Source organism: Dipteris shenzhenensis, chromosome 26, assembly GCF_047967505.1.
Source record: "Dipteris shenzhenensis isolate YYH24624 ecotype China chromosome 26, Dip_SZ_1.0, whole genome shotgun sequence".
Classification (NCBI taxonomy): Eukaryota; Viridiplantae; Streptophyta; class Polypodiopsida; order Gleicheniales; family Dipteridaceae; genus Dipteris; species Dipteris shenzhenensis.
Genome location: NC_141621.1, coordinates 6,311,507 through 6,328,921, shown reverse-complemented (window position 1 = coordinate 6,328,921; position 17,415 = coordinate 6,311,507). Strand labels below are relative to the sequence as shown.

General features: G+C 47.4%; 1 protein-coding gene across 1 annotated transcript in view; it reads left to right on the top strand.

Annotated features, from left to right (window-relative positions):
• SPPL2 (SIGNAL PEPTIDE PEPTIDASE-LIKE 2) overlaps window positions 1-17,415 on the top strand; it is a 136,807-nt gene that overhangs the window by 13,497 nt on the left and 105,895 nt on the right. The window contains exons 2-3 of the mRNA XM_087397133.1: window positions 14,058-14,216; window positions 14,321-14,432. Of these exons, the coding sequence (XP_087253259.1) occupies window positions 14,058-14,216; window positions 14,321-14,432 (271 nt within the window). The remainder of the gene's footprint in view (window positions 1-14,057; window positions 14,217-14,320; window positions 14,433-17,415) is intronic.

The window sequence follows — 17,415 nt, the reverse complement described above, 5'->3', positions numbered from 1 at the left end:
CTAACACCCCCCTGCAGTGCCGATGTCATGTACAAGGCTGATCAATCACCAAACGGATATAAGTTCAGGGCACTGCGAAATGCCTCAAACTTTTCACGTGGTAGTGCTTTGGTGAAAATATCTGCAACGTTGTCATGTGTGGACACAAAGATCATACTGATCTCTCCTGCATGCAACTTCTCTTTGACGTAGTGATAGTGAACCTCAATGTGCTTCGTGCGAGCATGAAACACTGGATTCTTTGCCATTGCAATGGCACTCTGACTATCAGTGAGAATTGGAGAAGGACCCTCCAAAGACAGATGAAGATTAGCAAATAGACGTGCAGCCAGACACATTCAACTGTTGCTGTGAAAGCTGCCCTGTACTCAGCTTCACATGATGAGGTAGCCACTGTAGATTGTTTCTTGCTCAGCCAGGAAATGCAAGATTTACCCAAAAAGAAACAATTGCCACTAGTGGACTGCCTAGTGTCATAATCACCAGCCCAATCTGAATCACTGTAGGCATGCATCTGCAAGTCACCCCCCCTGGGAAATAACAAGCCAAAAGACTTCGTGCCCTGCAAATAAGGGAAGATGCGCTTAACTGCCTGCCAATGCATAGTTTTTGGGCTGTGCATGTACCTGCTCACCTGAGATACTGCAAACTGAATATCAGGTCTAGTGTTGCAGAGATATATGAGGCATCCAACAGCCTGACTGTAAGATGTGGCATCAACTGATTCTCCTGCATCATGCATTGTGAGTTTCAGCCCCGGCTCCATGGGAGTGGCTATGGGCTTACAATCATGCATGTTAAATCTGTCCAAGAGTTTCTGCACATACTTGGACTGAGATATAACAGTGCCACGTCTCTCTTGAGAGAACTGGATCCCCAAATAAAAGTGAAGCAGCCCCAAATCTGACATGTCAAAGGTGGTCTGCAAATCAGCTTTGAAATCTGCAATTTTATCTTCATTGGACCCTGTGGCAGTAAGTCATCAACATAAAGAAGGATGACTAAAATTTCCCCCCCATCCATCTTGATGTAGAGGGTGCTCTCAGTAGGACTATTGTGCAGCCCCTTGCTAGTCAAAAAGGCATGAATCTTGGCATACCATGCACGAGGAGCCTGTTTCAGCCCATACAAAGCTTTGTTTAGCTTGCATACCTGAAGTGCATTTGCTATAATTTCAAAGCGTGGAGGTTGTTTGACATACACCTCTTCCAGCAAGTCTCCATTTAAGAAGGCTGTTTTTATGTCCAACTGATGAACATTCCACTCAAAATGTGCAGCCATTGCAATAACAGATCGGTTGGTGGTCATCCGGGATGTAGGAGCAAATGTCTCCTCATAATCTATGCCCTTTTTTTGAGCATAGCCTTTAGCAACCAGCCTTGCCTTGTATCTGTCAATGGAGCCATCGGGCTTCCGTTTCACCTTGAAAACCCATCGTGTGCCAATGGCATGTTTACCTGGTGGCAAGTCTACAACATTTAAGTCTGATTTTTTTTAATGGACTGCAACTCATCGTGCATGGCATTCATCCAATGCACATTGTCCTTTGCTTCTTCAAATGTTGTAGGCTCCTCTTCATCAAGAAGAGTACCTGCATATGCTGATTCCACTGAATTAGCACCTTCCATGTGCCTTGCTGCACTGCGAGTCCTGCCAGGTAATGGAGCATCAATCTTACTCTCCCTGAGAGTCTGTAACAGCCAGTTTGGGATTGTTTTTGCTGCATGTATGTCTGCAATTTCTTGCTGCACCACCTGTTCCACTGCCTGTGGAGGTGGCAAGACATCCTGTGGCTGAACTGAAGCATCGGGAGGTGGCTGTAAATTCTGATTTGCATCAGAAATATCAGTAGGGGAACCCAAGGCAATGGGTAGCAACCCCTCAAAAACATCCTCTGAAGAAGAAGGCATATGAAATTCAGCCTGAGTGTGAGCTGAATTTTCTGCAAATATCACATCTCTACTGACAATGATCTTGCGTGTAGCAGGATTGTAGAGACGGTACCCCTTGCTTTCTGCACCGTACCCAACAAATATGCACTTAATTGCCTTATCTGACAACTTGTGCCTAAATTCAACTGGCACATGAGCATATGCAAGGCATCCAAAGACTCGGAAATGATCCACTGAAGGCTTTCTCCCATTCCAGACCTCATAGGGAGTTTTTGTTTTCAAAGCCTTAGTGGGAGCCCGATGTAAAATGTAGTTGGCACACATCAGACCTTCAAGCCAGAATTTGTGAGGCATGTGTTTGCTTTTCAGCATACCTCTGTCCATCTCCATAAGAGTTCTTTTTTTCCTCTCAGCTTTGCCATTTTGCTGAGGGGTCAGCCTCACTGTGAGTTGATGCACAATACCCTTGCCTTTCAGAAAAGCATCAAAATCTGCAGACAAGTATTCCCCACCTCTATCTGTGCGCAATGTCTGTATCTTGAGTCCGGTTTCATTTTCAACCATGGCTGAAAAGTGTTTAAACACCATGAACACTTCTGATTTGCGCTTCAGCCCAAAGACCCAAGTGAAATTGGACTAATCATCAATTAAGGTAACAAAGTAGAGATGACCACCCAATGATGGAGTCCTCATGGGACCACAGACATCACTGTGTATAAGCTGTAATTTGCGTACAGCTTTAACTGAACCATCCTTTTTGAATGGGAATCTATGCATCTTGCCTAAAATGCACCCTTCACAGGCATGTGGAGGAGGTATCTCAAGAGGTGGCAATGCATCAACCATAGAGTGCTTCTGAAGTGTCATCAAGCTGTTGTAATGCATGTGGCCATATCGAGCATGCCATAATTCTGCATTCTGCATGGCAGCAGTAGGGGTAGAAACTGCAAGAGCATGGGCTGCTCTTTTCTCAAAAAGATCAAGCTGAAAAAGCCCACGCAGCAGAGTACCAAATAATCTTAAGGCATAATCATTTTCCCTGTCTCGGACAGCACATTTGTCATCCTCAAAGATGACCTGAAATCCAGCTCTGTTAAGAGTGGATACTGAAAGAAGATTCTTGGTGATACCAGGCACATATAAGACATCTGAAAGTCTGAAAACTGAGCCATCAATGGCAGTAAGCTCAACTTCTCCTGTGCCACGTACTGAATATGACGAGTTATTGGCACAAGTGACTTTCTTACCAATGGGATGTGGATGCAAGGAAGTAAAAAGACACTTCCTAGAAGTGATATGCTTGGATGCACCGCTGTCAAAATACCAAGTGTTCAGTGTTTTATTGACACTGAAAGCAGATGCATCCGTAGAAGAGTCATAACTGCAAGTCAAAAATGCATATGTATCATCATTACAAGTGGCTGTACTATCCCGAGCATCTGGAGCAGCCAGCCTAGAATCTGAAATGCAAGATAAAAAGGCATAATCCTGTCCAACAAAGTTGGCTGCAGCACAGACCTAATACTGAGGAAAAAAACATCATAATAAGTACAAAAAACTTGCCTGGCACCTGACTAGAACTCCGTTGAAGCTTTACGAGAAAGAAGGAGCTGCCCCAAAGCAACCGTCATTGCACAAACGAAAGACAACACATAAGAAACCCCCTTTTAGAGAAAACCAGAAGAAAGTAGTCGGAAGAATTTGTAGTACCTGTATATCCAATAATGCAAAAACAACATTACAAAGCTAAAGTATAGCAAATACATGTTTTATTAGATGTCTCTGTGGAAAGACCAACTGATGCTTTTGTAACGACCATCAGATATTTCCAAAAAGACCAATAGAGATATGTATCCAAAAAGAAACCAGCAGATTTATGATATGGTAGAAGGTAGTATTCAGCAACTAAACAATCCCCAACTCACAGGCCAGCCAAAAGGCCAGCCATCTCAGCCAAACAAGTGGCCAGAAAGACCAGCTGGTCTGGCCGACCAGTTGGCCGACCAGCTGGCCGACCAGCTAGGTCTGGCCTATAAAAGGCATCTGCCCCCACATTCCTTGTGACAGGACAGGACCTACAGCTGCTCCTCTTCTCCTCCATGCTTTGCTGCAGCCCCGCCTGCTCCACTTCTACCTCTCCTCTTCAGTTCTGCTCCTCTTTGCCTCGTGGCTGCTGCCTTCTCTCTGCCTCTCCTTTCTGCCTCCTGGCTGCTGCCTTCTCTCTGCCTCTCCTTCCTGCCTCCTGGCTGCTCCATCCTCTTCTCCAGATCTGTCCCAACTTCTGCTCCTCTGCTGCAGATCTGCTCCTCTACTTCAGCTCTGTTCCTTCTGCTCTAGATCTGTCCCATCCTACTGTCTCTTCTGCTCCTCTGCTCCAGATGTTTCCCCTCCTGCTCCAGATCTGCTCCTATTCGAGATAGCCTGAAGGTTCCTTCCTCAGAGCATGCTGGTTTTCAGCCATTTCCTAGGGCAGCTCCAGCCCTTATCATCTTTGTCATCATCAAGCTACACGGAGGACTGCGTTACGCTCCCTCTGCTGCTATCTTTTCTACTGTTTCTCTACATGGAATCATCTTTCTGATTCACCTCAGCCACGGTCCTTGAGACACGACAGCTTGAGGTTCTTGTATTCAGTTTTTCATATTACCGACAGGCACTATGTTTTCTGAGTTCCGTTCTTCAGTTGTGTCTGAGTATTGTCTATTTTTTGATCACTCCACTGCAAACCCTATCGTTTCTCTATATGGTATCAGAGCCATGGTGAGCTAAAGACCCCAGATCTCTGGTGATCTAAAGATCTTGCTTCTTCATGGAGGCCGTAGGTACAGGGAGCATCACTCCTATGAACATATCAGTTTCCTCTTCATTCCGCTGCGCACTAAGGGAGAGAACTCCATCTTCTACTCCCATCCCTCTCTCCCTGTTCGGTTTCCAGCTTGAACAATTCCCTTGCAAGGGCACTCCTCTTGTGATCTTCTCTTGGGCATTTCACAGGGATAGCTAGTACCACCATCGACATCCCTACACGAAGCTCCCAGCACACAATGTTTGCCCCTCCAAATTGGCAATTGAGAGGGGGTATTCAGCAACTAAACAATCCCCAATTTATGGGGCAATCTAACAACTCACAGGCTAGCCAAAAGGCCAGCCATCTCAGCCAAACAAGTGGCCAGAAAGACCAGCTGGTCTGGCCGACCAGTTGGCCGACCAGCTGGCAGGCCCACCGACCAGCTGGCCGACCAGCTAGGTCTGGCCTATAAAAGGCATCTGCCCCCACACTCCTTGTGACAGGACAGGACCTGCAGCTGCTCCTCTTCTCCTCCATGCTTTGCTGCAGCCCTGCATGCTCCACTTCTACCTCTCCTCTTCAGTTCTGCTCCTCTCTGCCTCCTGGCTGCTGCCTTCTCTCTGCCTCTCCTTTCTGCCTCCTGGTTGCTGCCTCTCCTTCCTGCCTCCTGGCTGCTCCATCCTCTCCTCCAGATCTGTCCCAACTTCTGCTCCTCTGCTCCAGATCTGCTCCTCTACGTCAGCTCTGTTCCTTCTGCTCCAGATCTGTCCCATCCTACTCCAGATCTGTCTCCTCTGCTCCTCTGCTCCAGATCTGTCCCCTCCTGCTCCAGATCTGCTCCTTTTCTTCATCATGTTGCTATTCCAGATAGCCTGAAGGTTCCTTCCTCAAAGCATGCTGGTTTTCAGCCATTTCCTAGGGCAGCTCCAGCCCTTCATCATCTTCGTCATCATCAAGCTACACGGAGGACTGCGTTACGTTCCCTCTGCTGCTATCTTTTCTACTGTTTCTCTACATGGAATCATCTTTCTGATTCACCTTAGCCACGGTCCTTGAGACACGACAGCTTGAGGTTCTTGTATTCAGTTTTTCATATTACCGACAGGCACTATGTTTTCTTAGTTCCGTTCTTCAGTTGTGTCTGAGTATTGTCTATTTTCTGATCACTCCATTGCAAACCCTATCGTTTCTCTATAGGTAGTCTCAGCAGCCTGATAATCAAGAGCATAACTCCACCTATGACATATAAAGTGTGGGTTGCATAAAGTCTAAAGACTAGTCCAAAGACAAAGGAGGTGCAGGATCGCCAGCTCAATGGAGGGAGTTGTTTTGCGTTAGAAATTCAACAGTAAAAATGTGAGTGTTTGGGGAGAGAGAGAGAGAGTGAGCTTGAGAGCTGAAAGCTTGATAGCTTGGTTGCAATAGAAGAGTGTTTTTGTGTACAACTGAAAGAGTTAGAGATAAGGTTTTGTCCTAGTGACAAAACCTTAGTAGTCACTAACCATAGTTAGTGAACTAACTGCGGTTAGGGAGAAAAACCTCTTAAAGAGGGAAAAGTGCCCCTAACTAGCTTATTAAATTACATTGGTCACTGCTGAATTATATCTATAATTCTAACACAAAGTTTGGGCATCTACCATTGGAGTATCTCCCACTATTAGGCCTCTTACTAAGACATTTAGTGCCTTGCTGGTTCTCCTTTTCTCTTCTTTCAAGGTCTCGGAAATAAGCACTTTCTTGGGGCTTGTGGGCCTCTTTTTTACCACTGCTGGTCCATTCTAGCTAGCATCTCCTCTTTCCTTTTGGTGAGCTGTTGTGCAAATTCAGCGTGGTTACCATTCATTGTGGCTTGCATGGTAACCATCTCTCTCTTAAAAGTCTCATGCTCTGCTTTGAGCTCATCCTTGGCCTTGCTGCCACCTTCTGAGGTTGCTTCCGTGTCTTTCATTTGCTCTAATTCAATCCTAAGTGCTTGTACCTTATCTTGTAGAGAGAGAAAGAAAGAAAGAAAGAAATTTTATTAAAGGTCCACGGAAGGCCATACATGGCCTATGGGACACAAAATCATCCGAAAGGAAAATACATCATCAACGATGCGCCAACTAGGTGGCCTCATCGTAATACCGCTAAGATGCCAAAAATGGCTACAAAAATCCTAGATACAAAATGAAATGAAATAGAGTACCAAAAATGCCTAGATACAAAATGTAAAATATGAAATATGAGGAACATCGTCTTCCCTAAGGGGTCTGTGATCCAAAGAAATGATGGAAGTCATGGCCATCGACCATGCCTCCTGCCATGAGTGTGAAGATCTGGGCAAGTGTCAAATGGGCTGCTGGCGGTGCCAAGTCTCCATGGAGCAATCTCCTCCGAAAATCTGCCATGGAGCAATCTCCTCCGAAAATCTGCCATCATCCTCCGTCGTCTAGAAATAAAGCGACGGGTACGGCCTCTGTGTAAGATCATCCTGCGGTGCTGCTGGATCATGTCATATGTACATCCTCGGGGTGGAACCATCGGTGCTCTCTGGCAAGATGGGCTATCTCTGTGCTCATGGTCTTGCGCCTCGTCCTGCTCCTCATGAATAACCAGGTCTCTGGCAGGGATGCGACGGTGCTCTCTGAGGAATCTGTCTCTGTATCTGGTGATCTCCTTGATGAACAACGCTAAGCAATACTGATCCTCATACTCCATAATCCAAGAGAGAGGTCCAAATCCGTGCCCAAATAAGCAGTGAAATCTGCCATGGATCTCATAATATAAAGGGCATCTGCAAACAAAGTGCTCCTCAGTCTCCACCTCCCCCATAGTGCAACAAGGGCATATCCTAGTCTCTCGCCTGGGTCTATGTCCGGTAGTTGTATGACGCATCCTGCCGGCCTCAACGTCTAATCTGTGGGAAGATACCCTGAGCTGGCCCAAGGCAATCCTGAGTGAGTGCGACATATGAACGCCGATATATCCTGGGGATATGATGAAGCCATCCTCTGAAATCCTGAGAAAATGGTCACGATATGTGGCCATCTTCGTAGGAAGCTCCGTGGGATGAACCCAAGTGCGAAACGTGTGTAGCTGCAACAAATCTGCCCTGATAACCTGGCTGAGCTCATGTCGAGTGAGAGGGAGGCGAGGGGCATCTATGCTGTATCGAAATGGTGGCAGCCTATCCATATCCAAGCCCAGCGAGGTGAGCCATGTGGAGAGTGTGTGGTACCAACAAAAAGTATGACCTCTCTCCGCTAACATCTGCGAGGATGTCAGTGCTAGCCACGGTAATCGTGCTCTGCCTGCTGCTGAGTCTCCGAGCGCCCTGATCCTATGCAAGTATGTAACTGACTGAAATGCTGCATCTAGCGCTAGGGGTGTAGCTCCGAACTCTGCGAACGTAATCTGATGCGGTACCGTGGGCTTCGCTCTGATCAATCTGGAGAACATGATGATCTGTAACCTCTCTACTCGTCTCCAATCTGCAACACTGAGATCTCCTGCCCAAAAGGGGCTAGCATACATGACTGCAGGTCTCACCAGCGTATCGAAAAGTAAGGACTTCGTGTCAGGATGCTGAAAATGTGACTGTGCACACTGCCTCTCGAGAAGAGCCAAGGCGGCATACCCTCTACTGATCCTATCTCATGCTGCATGCGTCATGGTGAAGACTGGACCTCTAAATGTGGCATCCAAATATGTATACTCCCTGACTAGCTCCACCTCCTGCCCATCAAATGTGAAAGAGAACTCGCCTCTCCTATAAACCTGGTATGACGTGTTGAAGACCATGACTTTGGTCTTCCCAAGGTTTACAGACAACCCTCTGTCCTGACAAAAGCTGTGGAGTGCATGGAGATGTGCCTGTAAACCCTGCTGGGAGGAAGAAATAAGAACCACGTCATCTGCATAGAGGAGAATCGGTATCGTGGATCTTGCCAGTAAAGAACCTGTACCACCCATCGTTTGTATGTACATCTCTAACTCATCGATATAGAGACCAAAGAGTGTCGGAGACAAAGGACACCCCTGCTTCACCCCTATCGTACTGCATACTTCCCCCGACAGCCCCGCCCGTGTCCTGACTCTACCTGTGACTCTCTCATACAAGGCCATGATCGCCCATTGAATCTCCCCATTGAATCCCAAGTCACGAAGTCGCTGGAAGAGTCTGAAACGCGGCACAGTGTCAAATGCCTTTCTGAAGTCCACGAAGCAACAATAGAGCCGTTGCTTACGTGACTTCGCCTCCTCAATCAAAGCCCTGAGTGTGAAGATATGATCTAGAGTCGAGTGCTCTGCACGAAATCGTGCCTGCCCTCTAGCTCTCATGCCTGTCGCCTCGGCATGGTCATTTATATGTCCTTCTAGAATGGTCGCATAAATCTTGGCCATGACATGGCCAATCATAATGGTCCTGTAGTTCGACGCCTCCAAAGGATCCCCCGACTTGTGTATGGGTACTATAGTATTTTCTAGCCAACTAGGTGGAAGACCTGTACAAATGGACTCGTTAAAAAGACGGGAGAGGACTGTAGCTAAGGCATCAATCCCATGGATTACATACTCCGCTTGCAATCCATCACGGTCCTTAGCTCTCCCAGTCTTCAAACGATGAGCTGCTGCTCGGACACTATTGGATGAGAATAAGGCAGAGGAGGTGGGTCTAGGCACATGGGATAAGTCGATCTGTGGCTGGTCTGGAATATCATATAAAGTGGAAGTATAGGCAAGCCAAACCTGCGGGTCTGTAAGAGGAGTTTGAGATTTCAAGCGAAGGAATTTCTTCCAGAATTCCTTGGAATCACAGCTGAAAAGTAAGCTTCTCAGCTCCTCCTCATTCCGGGCTAGAAATTGGCACTTTTTGCGTCGCACCAAACGCTTGTAACTCTTCTTGGTCTCAATGAGGAGGGGAGACTTCTCCTGTGTCTCAAGGCGAAGCTTCCTGCGGAGTTCTTTACACTCCTCATCATACCATCCATTACAAGGCACAAGACCGACTGGTGGAGGACTGGATGTGTGGCAAGTGACGGGGAAGGACTTGTGGGCTGCTGAGATGATGGAGGTATGTACAAGGTCCCACCGATCCTGTGTGGAGGGTAGGGCATCGAGAAGGTGCGGACGGAGAAGACCACTCAGGTGCTGGCTATAAATATCATCAAACTGGTGGTCAAAATGAACCTCATAGTATGGCTGACGCTCATGATGTCTAGAAGGGGGGGCATGAGGAATCTGGGTAAGAATAAAGTGCAGACGTGCATGATCGGCTGAAGGCATAAAAGGGTCGACTGTGAGGTTATGTACAAAAGGGATTAAAGTCGGGGGACCCAAGACGTAATCAATGACGCTCGTACCACCACCTGCGAAGGGAAAACATGTGGCTGTGGATGAATGCGGCCACTGTCGAAGTCCATTATAAATGACCATGCCGTGCGATGAGAGAAGCTCCAATAGGCGATGTCCCTGATCTGTCACCTCTACCCCTCTATCTGAAGATAAGCGTGGAAAACTCTCATCTGGGGCAGCTGGAACTAAGACTGGATCCTCAGCAAAGTCCAAAATCTCTGCCTGTCTGTCTGATGTCCTCGCGTTGAAGTCTCCTAAAAGGATGACCTCTCCGCGGCGTGAGTACTCTAATACATCGGCTGACAAATCCTCAAAAGGTGACTGTCCTAGTCCATCTGAGGCATAACGAGACTGTCTCGGGGGAAAGTAGCATACTGCAATAAACAAGTCTCTCAGGGGGGGTCTCCTGATCCGTACCCAAATATATCTGGCCCGATGGTCTCTCCTCATGACTGTGAGTATCGATCTGAGATGCTCTCTATAAAGAACTGCCACACCGCCAGATCCTCTGACTCCTCCTGATCGTCTAGTCTGCTGTCGAAAGACAGACTCCCAGGCATACCCTGTTACCTGCGGCAAGCCTCTCTCTGGGCTCTCATGGGTCTCTGTAAAGAAGACGATGTCCTGATCAAAAAAGGCCTCTCGTAAGTTGCCAGGCTGAGCTGTGAGGGAACCATTACAGTTCCAAACTGCGAAACTCAAGCTATCTGGCAGGCTACGTGTCCCATAGGCCTCGTGTCGTCAACTGTGAGCTCCAGCCGGTCTAGATCGCATAGCTCCTATCAAAAGTCTGCCCTCTCTGATCACGGCCCACTTGCCCTCACGACGGGCAACATCCCTCTGTGCAATGAGACGTCTATGCTCCTCCCACTGAAGAGCTGTAAGGTCCTCATCCATGTGAATCTGTGGATGGTCCCTCAATCTGGATCTCCTTCGTAATATTGCGAGATGGGCCTCAGCATCTCTGAATCTGATGATAAGTGGCTGGTGCCGTGCTGGATCCCGGCCAACTCGATATGCAGCTACTATGCCATGATCCTGAACTCCGAGTGTCCCAGATATGAAATCTGTCGCTTGATCCATGGCTGATCTCGTATCTGATCGCTCAACTCCGCGGATGCGGATGTTGAGGGCCTTCTGAGCTCGCCGCTGACTCTCGGCAATAGTCTCAGAGACTGTGGTCTGCTGGGCCTGTGGGGCTCTACGCACAACGTCCACCCACTCTGAGGTCTTCTGTACCTCTGTCTGCAGTGTGGCCAACCTCTCCTCAACTGCTGCACTAGCTGGAGGAGCTACATGCAGCTGCTGGAGGCGATCATCGCATGCCACAACATGCTCCTGAATGCGTGCCTCCAGCTGCACTATGCGCTCAGCATGTGTCCGTAACTGGATGTCCCGATCAATATCTCTGGTATGAAGCTGGCGAATATGGGAGTCCTGATCAGATCTATGACTCTCAACTGTCGATAGCTGATCAGTCAGTGTGTGTATCTGTGCTGTGAGAGACTGAATCGCAGCGCCCTGAAGTCTGCAAGTCTCCATGCACTGCATAACTAAATCTCTCAAGCGCAGATTATCTGCCAGGATTGCTTCCGTTGTGGAGGGTGAAGGGGAGAGGGGGTACAAGGATGAGGGGGTAAGAGGGTAAGAAGGTGAGTAAAGGAGGGGTGCAGAAAATGGAGGTCCTGAAGAGAGAGATCCGGTAGAAGGAAGTAGGGAGTCAGGGACCGAAGAAGAGCCTACACTAGGGGAGGAAGGGGCTGAAAGGGAGGGTCGGTGGGGAGAGGTGGGAAGAAGCTGGGTAGGGACTAGGGGAGGGGAAGAAGAGGAGGGAAGAGGCCGGGTAGGGAATAGGGAAGGGGAGGAAGAGGAAGGAAGAGGATGGGTAGGGACTAGGGGAGGGGAGGAAGAGGAAGGAAGAGGATGGGTAGGGACTAGGGGAGGGGAGGAAGAGGAAGGAAGAGGATGGGTAGGGACCAGGAGAGGGGAGGAATAAGCAAGGGAAAGGGCTAGGGAGGAATGAACGGGAGCAAGAGGAGGAGGTGAAGCTGAAGGAGGGGGAGGAGGAGGATTGAGTAGAGGAGGTGGGTAGGAAAGGGTTGGGATTGAGGCAAGGGAGGTAACCGGAAGTGATGGGGGAGATGGAAGTAAAGGAGATGGGGTCGGAGCCACAGGAGGATTGAGTAAAGTAGGTGGGTAGGAAAGGGTTGGGGTGGAGGCAAGGGAGGGAGGTCGTTGGAGGTGGTGGGGAAGGAGATGTTAAGGGTAAAGAAGAACTTGCCTCTTCGGCTCTTGTACTGCTGCCTATGCTTTTATCTTTCTCTACTTTTGCTCCTTGGAGGGCCATGGTGGAGCTCCTTGTTTGTGGCATCTCCTTACTCCTGGAAGTGCTGAATTCTCTGCTCAAAACTGCCTCTGAGGGCCATGGTGGAGCTGCTGAATTCTCTGCTCTCAAAACTGCCTCTTTTTGCCCCTTTTTTACTCTGTTTTCTGTTTCAAAACTGCCTCTTTTTGCCCCTTTTTTTACTCTATTTTCTGTTTCCTTCACTTTAAGGACACTTGCTGTAGGTCTATTCACACGGGGGGGGGGGGGGAGTTTAAGACTTTCCTTAAACCCCCTTCCCTTCCAACAGAGGCTTGCGCAGGGAGGGAGTGGGCTTGCGGGGCTGAGAGGGACTGTGCGGGCGGGCTGGGGGGACAAGGCTGAGACAGAGGGGCAGAGACTGAGCGGTGAGGGGAGAGGGGGCTGGGCGGGTGAGGGAGAGGGGGCTGAGCGGGTGAGGGAGAGGGGGCTGAGCGGTGAGGGGAGAGGGGGGGCTGAGCGGGTGAGGGAGGGGGAGGCTGAGCGGGTGAGGGAGGGGGCTGAGCGGTGAGGGGAGAGGGGGCTGGGCGGGTGAGGGAGAGGGGGCTGAGCGGGTGAGGGAGAGGGAGGGGGGGGCTGAGCGGGTGAGGGAGGGGGAGGCTGAGCGGGTGAGGGAGGGGGCTGAGCGGTGAGGGGAGAGGGGGCTGAGCGGTGAGGGAGAGGGGGCTGAGCGGGTGAGGGGAGAGGGGGGGCTGAGCGGGTGAGGGAGGGGGAGGCTGAGCGGGTGAGGGAGGGGGCTGAGTGGGTGAGGGAGGGGGGGGCTGAGCGGGTGAGGGGTGAGAGAGAGAAGAGAAGAGAAGAGAGAGAGAGAGAGAGAGAGAGATCATTCCTGTTTTTGGGTCTCTTTTGTTTCTTGATTTGTTTGTTTATTTTTGCTTTGTCACCTTCTTCCTTTGTTCTTTATTCCTTGTTATCTTTCCCTTTTGTTTAATTGACGTACTTTAGTAAGCATTGGACTCCGCGGGTCTTTAGAAACCCAGTATAGTTGCTTATGCTTGGGCATTGATGATGGCATAAGCATTGCTTTCTTTGCTAGGTATGTCTACCTTTTGCTTTAAAAAAAAATGGTGTTAGCTCATTTTTCTTCTTTTTTGTTTTCTCATTTATTTATATTATAGAAAATTGGACTTTAGAACAACAAAAATATGAATTTGTACAGTTGGATATTTTCTAGTCCTACAAGGGTAGGGGTTTGTGTGTGTGTGTGTGTGTAGCAGCATTATATGAGGTTGTGAATAACCAGAACGGTACTTCAAATGCTTGCTAATACAGTCTGGACCCCTTCAGTGCACTGTGTTTTTTTGTGTGGAAATTAATGACTCCATGTGCTTAGTATCTTGTGTCAATGAAACGCTTGTCGGGTATGACTTCTTTAGAGAGATGGCGAGCCATCAAATAAGATCGCGTAAACCTGATATGTTTCAATGGTTGCAATAAGAATGTTCCATGATGGAATACAAAATGAGGAATTTGATAGCCTAACTGATGTGCTTGCTTACTTTCTGTTTTCATGTTCCTTACATATGGCTCCTAGAGCTAATTGATTTAGAATGTATATGGTTTAATATCTTTCTCACATGGTTTGACTACCCTTGGAGAGAAGAGGCGGAGCAGTGCAAGTGATATGCCATCCTTGTTCCTAATTAGCACTCATTCTACTTAATTCTATACCTTGGCGCAGGTAAAAGTCCAAAGTTGGATAGATGGGATTGAAGCAGGCGAGGTTGTAGGAGTCAGTGCACGCTTTGGCAAAGCTATGGAGTCACATGCACGAGAGGCTCGCATATTTAAACTTGAAGCTGCTAAACCAGCCACCTGCTGCCATTCGTCTTCCAACCAGGTTTAAGGAAGTCTGAATTTTTAATGAATGTTACAGTGAAATCGGCAATTTTGACTTTTGGTTCTTACAATATAATCTGAATCAAATTCAACGGGATTTCTCAGTTAAATGGGTATGCTGCATTAGCTCGAAGAGGAGACTGTACCTTCACAACAAAAGCAAGAGTTGCACAGGCAGTGGGGGCAACCGCTCTTCTGGTAGTGAACACGAAAGAAGGTTGTTTACATACTATATTATTAACTTTTTTTATTTGTATGCACATAGTTATATCTTTATTTTGCATCAACTTCTGGATCAACAATTATTCTTGATTCCTTATGCAATTTAGATTTCTCAGTGCCCAGTAGATTGAAGCGGTTGACCTCAGAATTTTAGATGGTGCGATTTGTTTTTGAATTCATCAGATCCTAAGGGTGCAAACTCACAGGGGTAAGCCGTGTCCCTTTGGCTGCAACCTGGTATGGCCCTGATTAGTGCATGGTGTTATGGACTCCCTAGGGTGTGTGTATATTAGCCCGTGAGAGGGTGAATACATTGTTGGCAACGTCTCTAGCTTTGACAGGCATCTCATCAACCCTTCGATGGTAAACAGGAATACTATTTTTTGGGACTCACAAGGACTGGGACAGGAGCTTCTGTTCATTTTGTAGAGAGAAAACACAAATTTTGCACTATGCTTCATTCACTATAAGTTTGATGCTCGTGCACATAAGTCAGTAGCACAAGTTTAGTGAGCATGGCGAACACTGTTAGTAAAATATTTGTGCAATCATGGCTTTGTGGGGCTCTCAATCAAAGTCTGGAGTCTTTCCTAGATGGGCCCTACTTTTGGCATGCATTGCACACCCTTTATGCACCGTTCTTAAACCTCACAATATGGCCTATGACATATTTTATACTGTAAAAGCTTCTCATACCAATTTGTCTGTCTAAAAGATGCAGGATGAACTACATTAATCTCAGTAGTCCAAGTAATAAAAGCTAATTGATTATGTAACTGTATAAAGCTTCTTCTTCCATGTTTACTTTGTATTTTTCAGCGTATTTGCTTCTTTTCATTCCTGTGGATGAATTGATTTCAAGTTCCTATACAATCTTGGATGAAGCTCTCACTTGCCTGGAAAAAGCGAGAAGCTGTTTAACCTATAGTTCTGAGATGGTTGCTCTAGCCTCCTTCGGCTTTGCCTACAGTTGTAACTTATCTACTTACCACATGGCTCAATAGAAGCCGAAGCGGAGAACTACAAATGTCATGTATGGTCTTCAAATTTCAACTGACAGCAGAACACTTAATTGAGCATCCATCAAGCTTTGAAAACCCGGAGTTTGTATCTATGTTATAAATACGAAAAACCATTTTGGTACTAAGAGGTTTATATTTACAAGTTGTGTTGTTTGCTACTCTTTCTTGATCTGGCCAGGGGGAATACATAATATGAAAGATGTAATAGGAGAGACTATTCATTGTATAAGGATGCAAATGTAAAGTTGATCGTTTATGTTCAGTTGCACTATTCATGAACCTGAACCTGACTCACTTGAACACCCTTGAGAGGTGTGGCAAGCTTCTCTTTTTTTTCCTTGAGAACTGTCTACTAGAAAACTTGAGAAAAACTGATACAGATCCGCAATGTGTGAAACAGAAAAACTGGCTGCTATGCAGCCTGCTTCTCAGGAGCCGAGTTTGCATAGGGTATCCCAGAATTAGGTGCCAATAACGAGGGTGGAGGGCTGTACAACCAGCAGATCCTTGATCCATGAGAAAGTAAAAAGTGATTGCGTTCCATTCCTGGCGGTCTTCCTAGACCCCTCGATCCCATGCTCCATATGGCTTACAGAGTATAGATGATATCATGCCATATGTTGATGAGGATGGCTGCAGGATGCGTCTTCTGCCCCCTCATCACTATACTACAGGGATTACCCAGATATCCAAGGTAGTAATGCTTGCGACCGTCTCCAAAACGATGCCCTTTGGTGAGAACTTGAGACTTTGCCAACCGCTTCTTGAAGGTCTTGGCAGGTGACACTCAGTCCATCTACCCTGTTGGTCAGAGAGAACATCTCGATGGGGAAAGCATGACACCCCTTTGTCAGTCAGGCTGCCATGCTCCAAGTGAAGATCTGCTCTACCCGTTGCATCTTGGCCTCCATTCTAAGAGAGCATTTCCAAAACCTCTGTGCTGCTGTGCAGCTCCACAGGCAATGGGCTATCGTCTCAAGGTCTCCCATGGCACAACCATGACAAGCCCCATCTACCCTCATCCACAGTCCTATGAGTGGATCTCCATGGACCACTAGTAAGAAGAAGTATGAGATCTTCCTTGGGAATAGGCTAGTCCATAGGCGGGGCCAAAATCTAGTGAGGACCTCATGTGCCTCTGCTGCTCTTATAAGGGGCTCTATGCCGATGCATCCAACTAAACCCGTCTGCCAATGCAGGTGGTATAGGAGAAGAGAAAGGCACCTCAGCCTGCGCTCCCGTAACCATAGGCACCATCAAGTGTGGTTCTGCCATTTCCAGAATGGTGTGGGTTCAGTGGTCCAGCTCCATCTCAAACAGCCAATCACTCTAATCCTCAGCCACTCCACTGGACGTCATCCCCCAGATTCCTATCTCCTTGTGTTGACTCCCATCGTGAGTGACCTGCCTGATCCAATCCCGAAAAAGACTTGGTAGGGTCCGTCATGGACAAATCGAGAGTGTGGTCCTCATCTTCTGCTCTATCTATCTCACATATTTGACAAACTGTTACCCTATCTTCTCTTGGGATATCTATCCTCTTTTCCATTTCCATCTCAAGGTCATTTGAACTGATCCTCATCTTCTGCATTAGCTGCCACATGAAGCCAACTGTTCTCTTAGCTCATACCATATCTCGACATTAACAGATATCTTCTAAGGGCCAGCTCCTTGTCTGCGAGATTAGATGCATCTATCCCCAAGAGTTCCAATAACCAATAGTAATGTTTACCTATACGTTAGAGAGCTGGAAGTTTTTCAAGGCATTAAGCTTCTTTATCGGCCACAATTATCCATTGACTATATACCATCTGCATATACATATAACAATAAGAGGAGGGGCAATGAAGACCAACATTGTTTGTGCAATTGTTGCAATGAACGCATACCATTAATTGCATGCTTGACAAGCATTAGGATTTCTTTTCTATGGTCTAGCCTCATCCATTCTTCTAG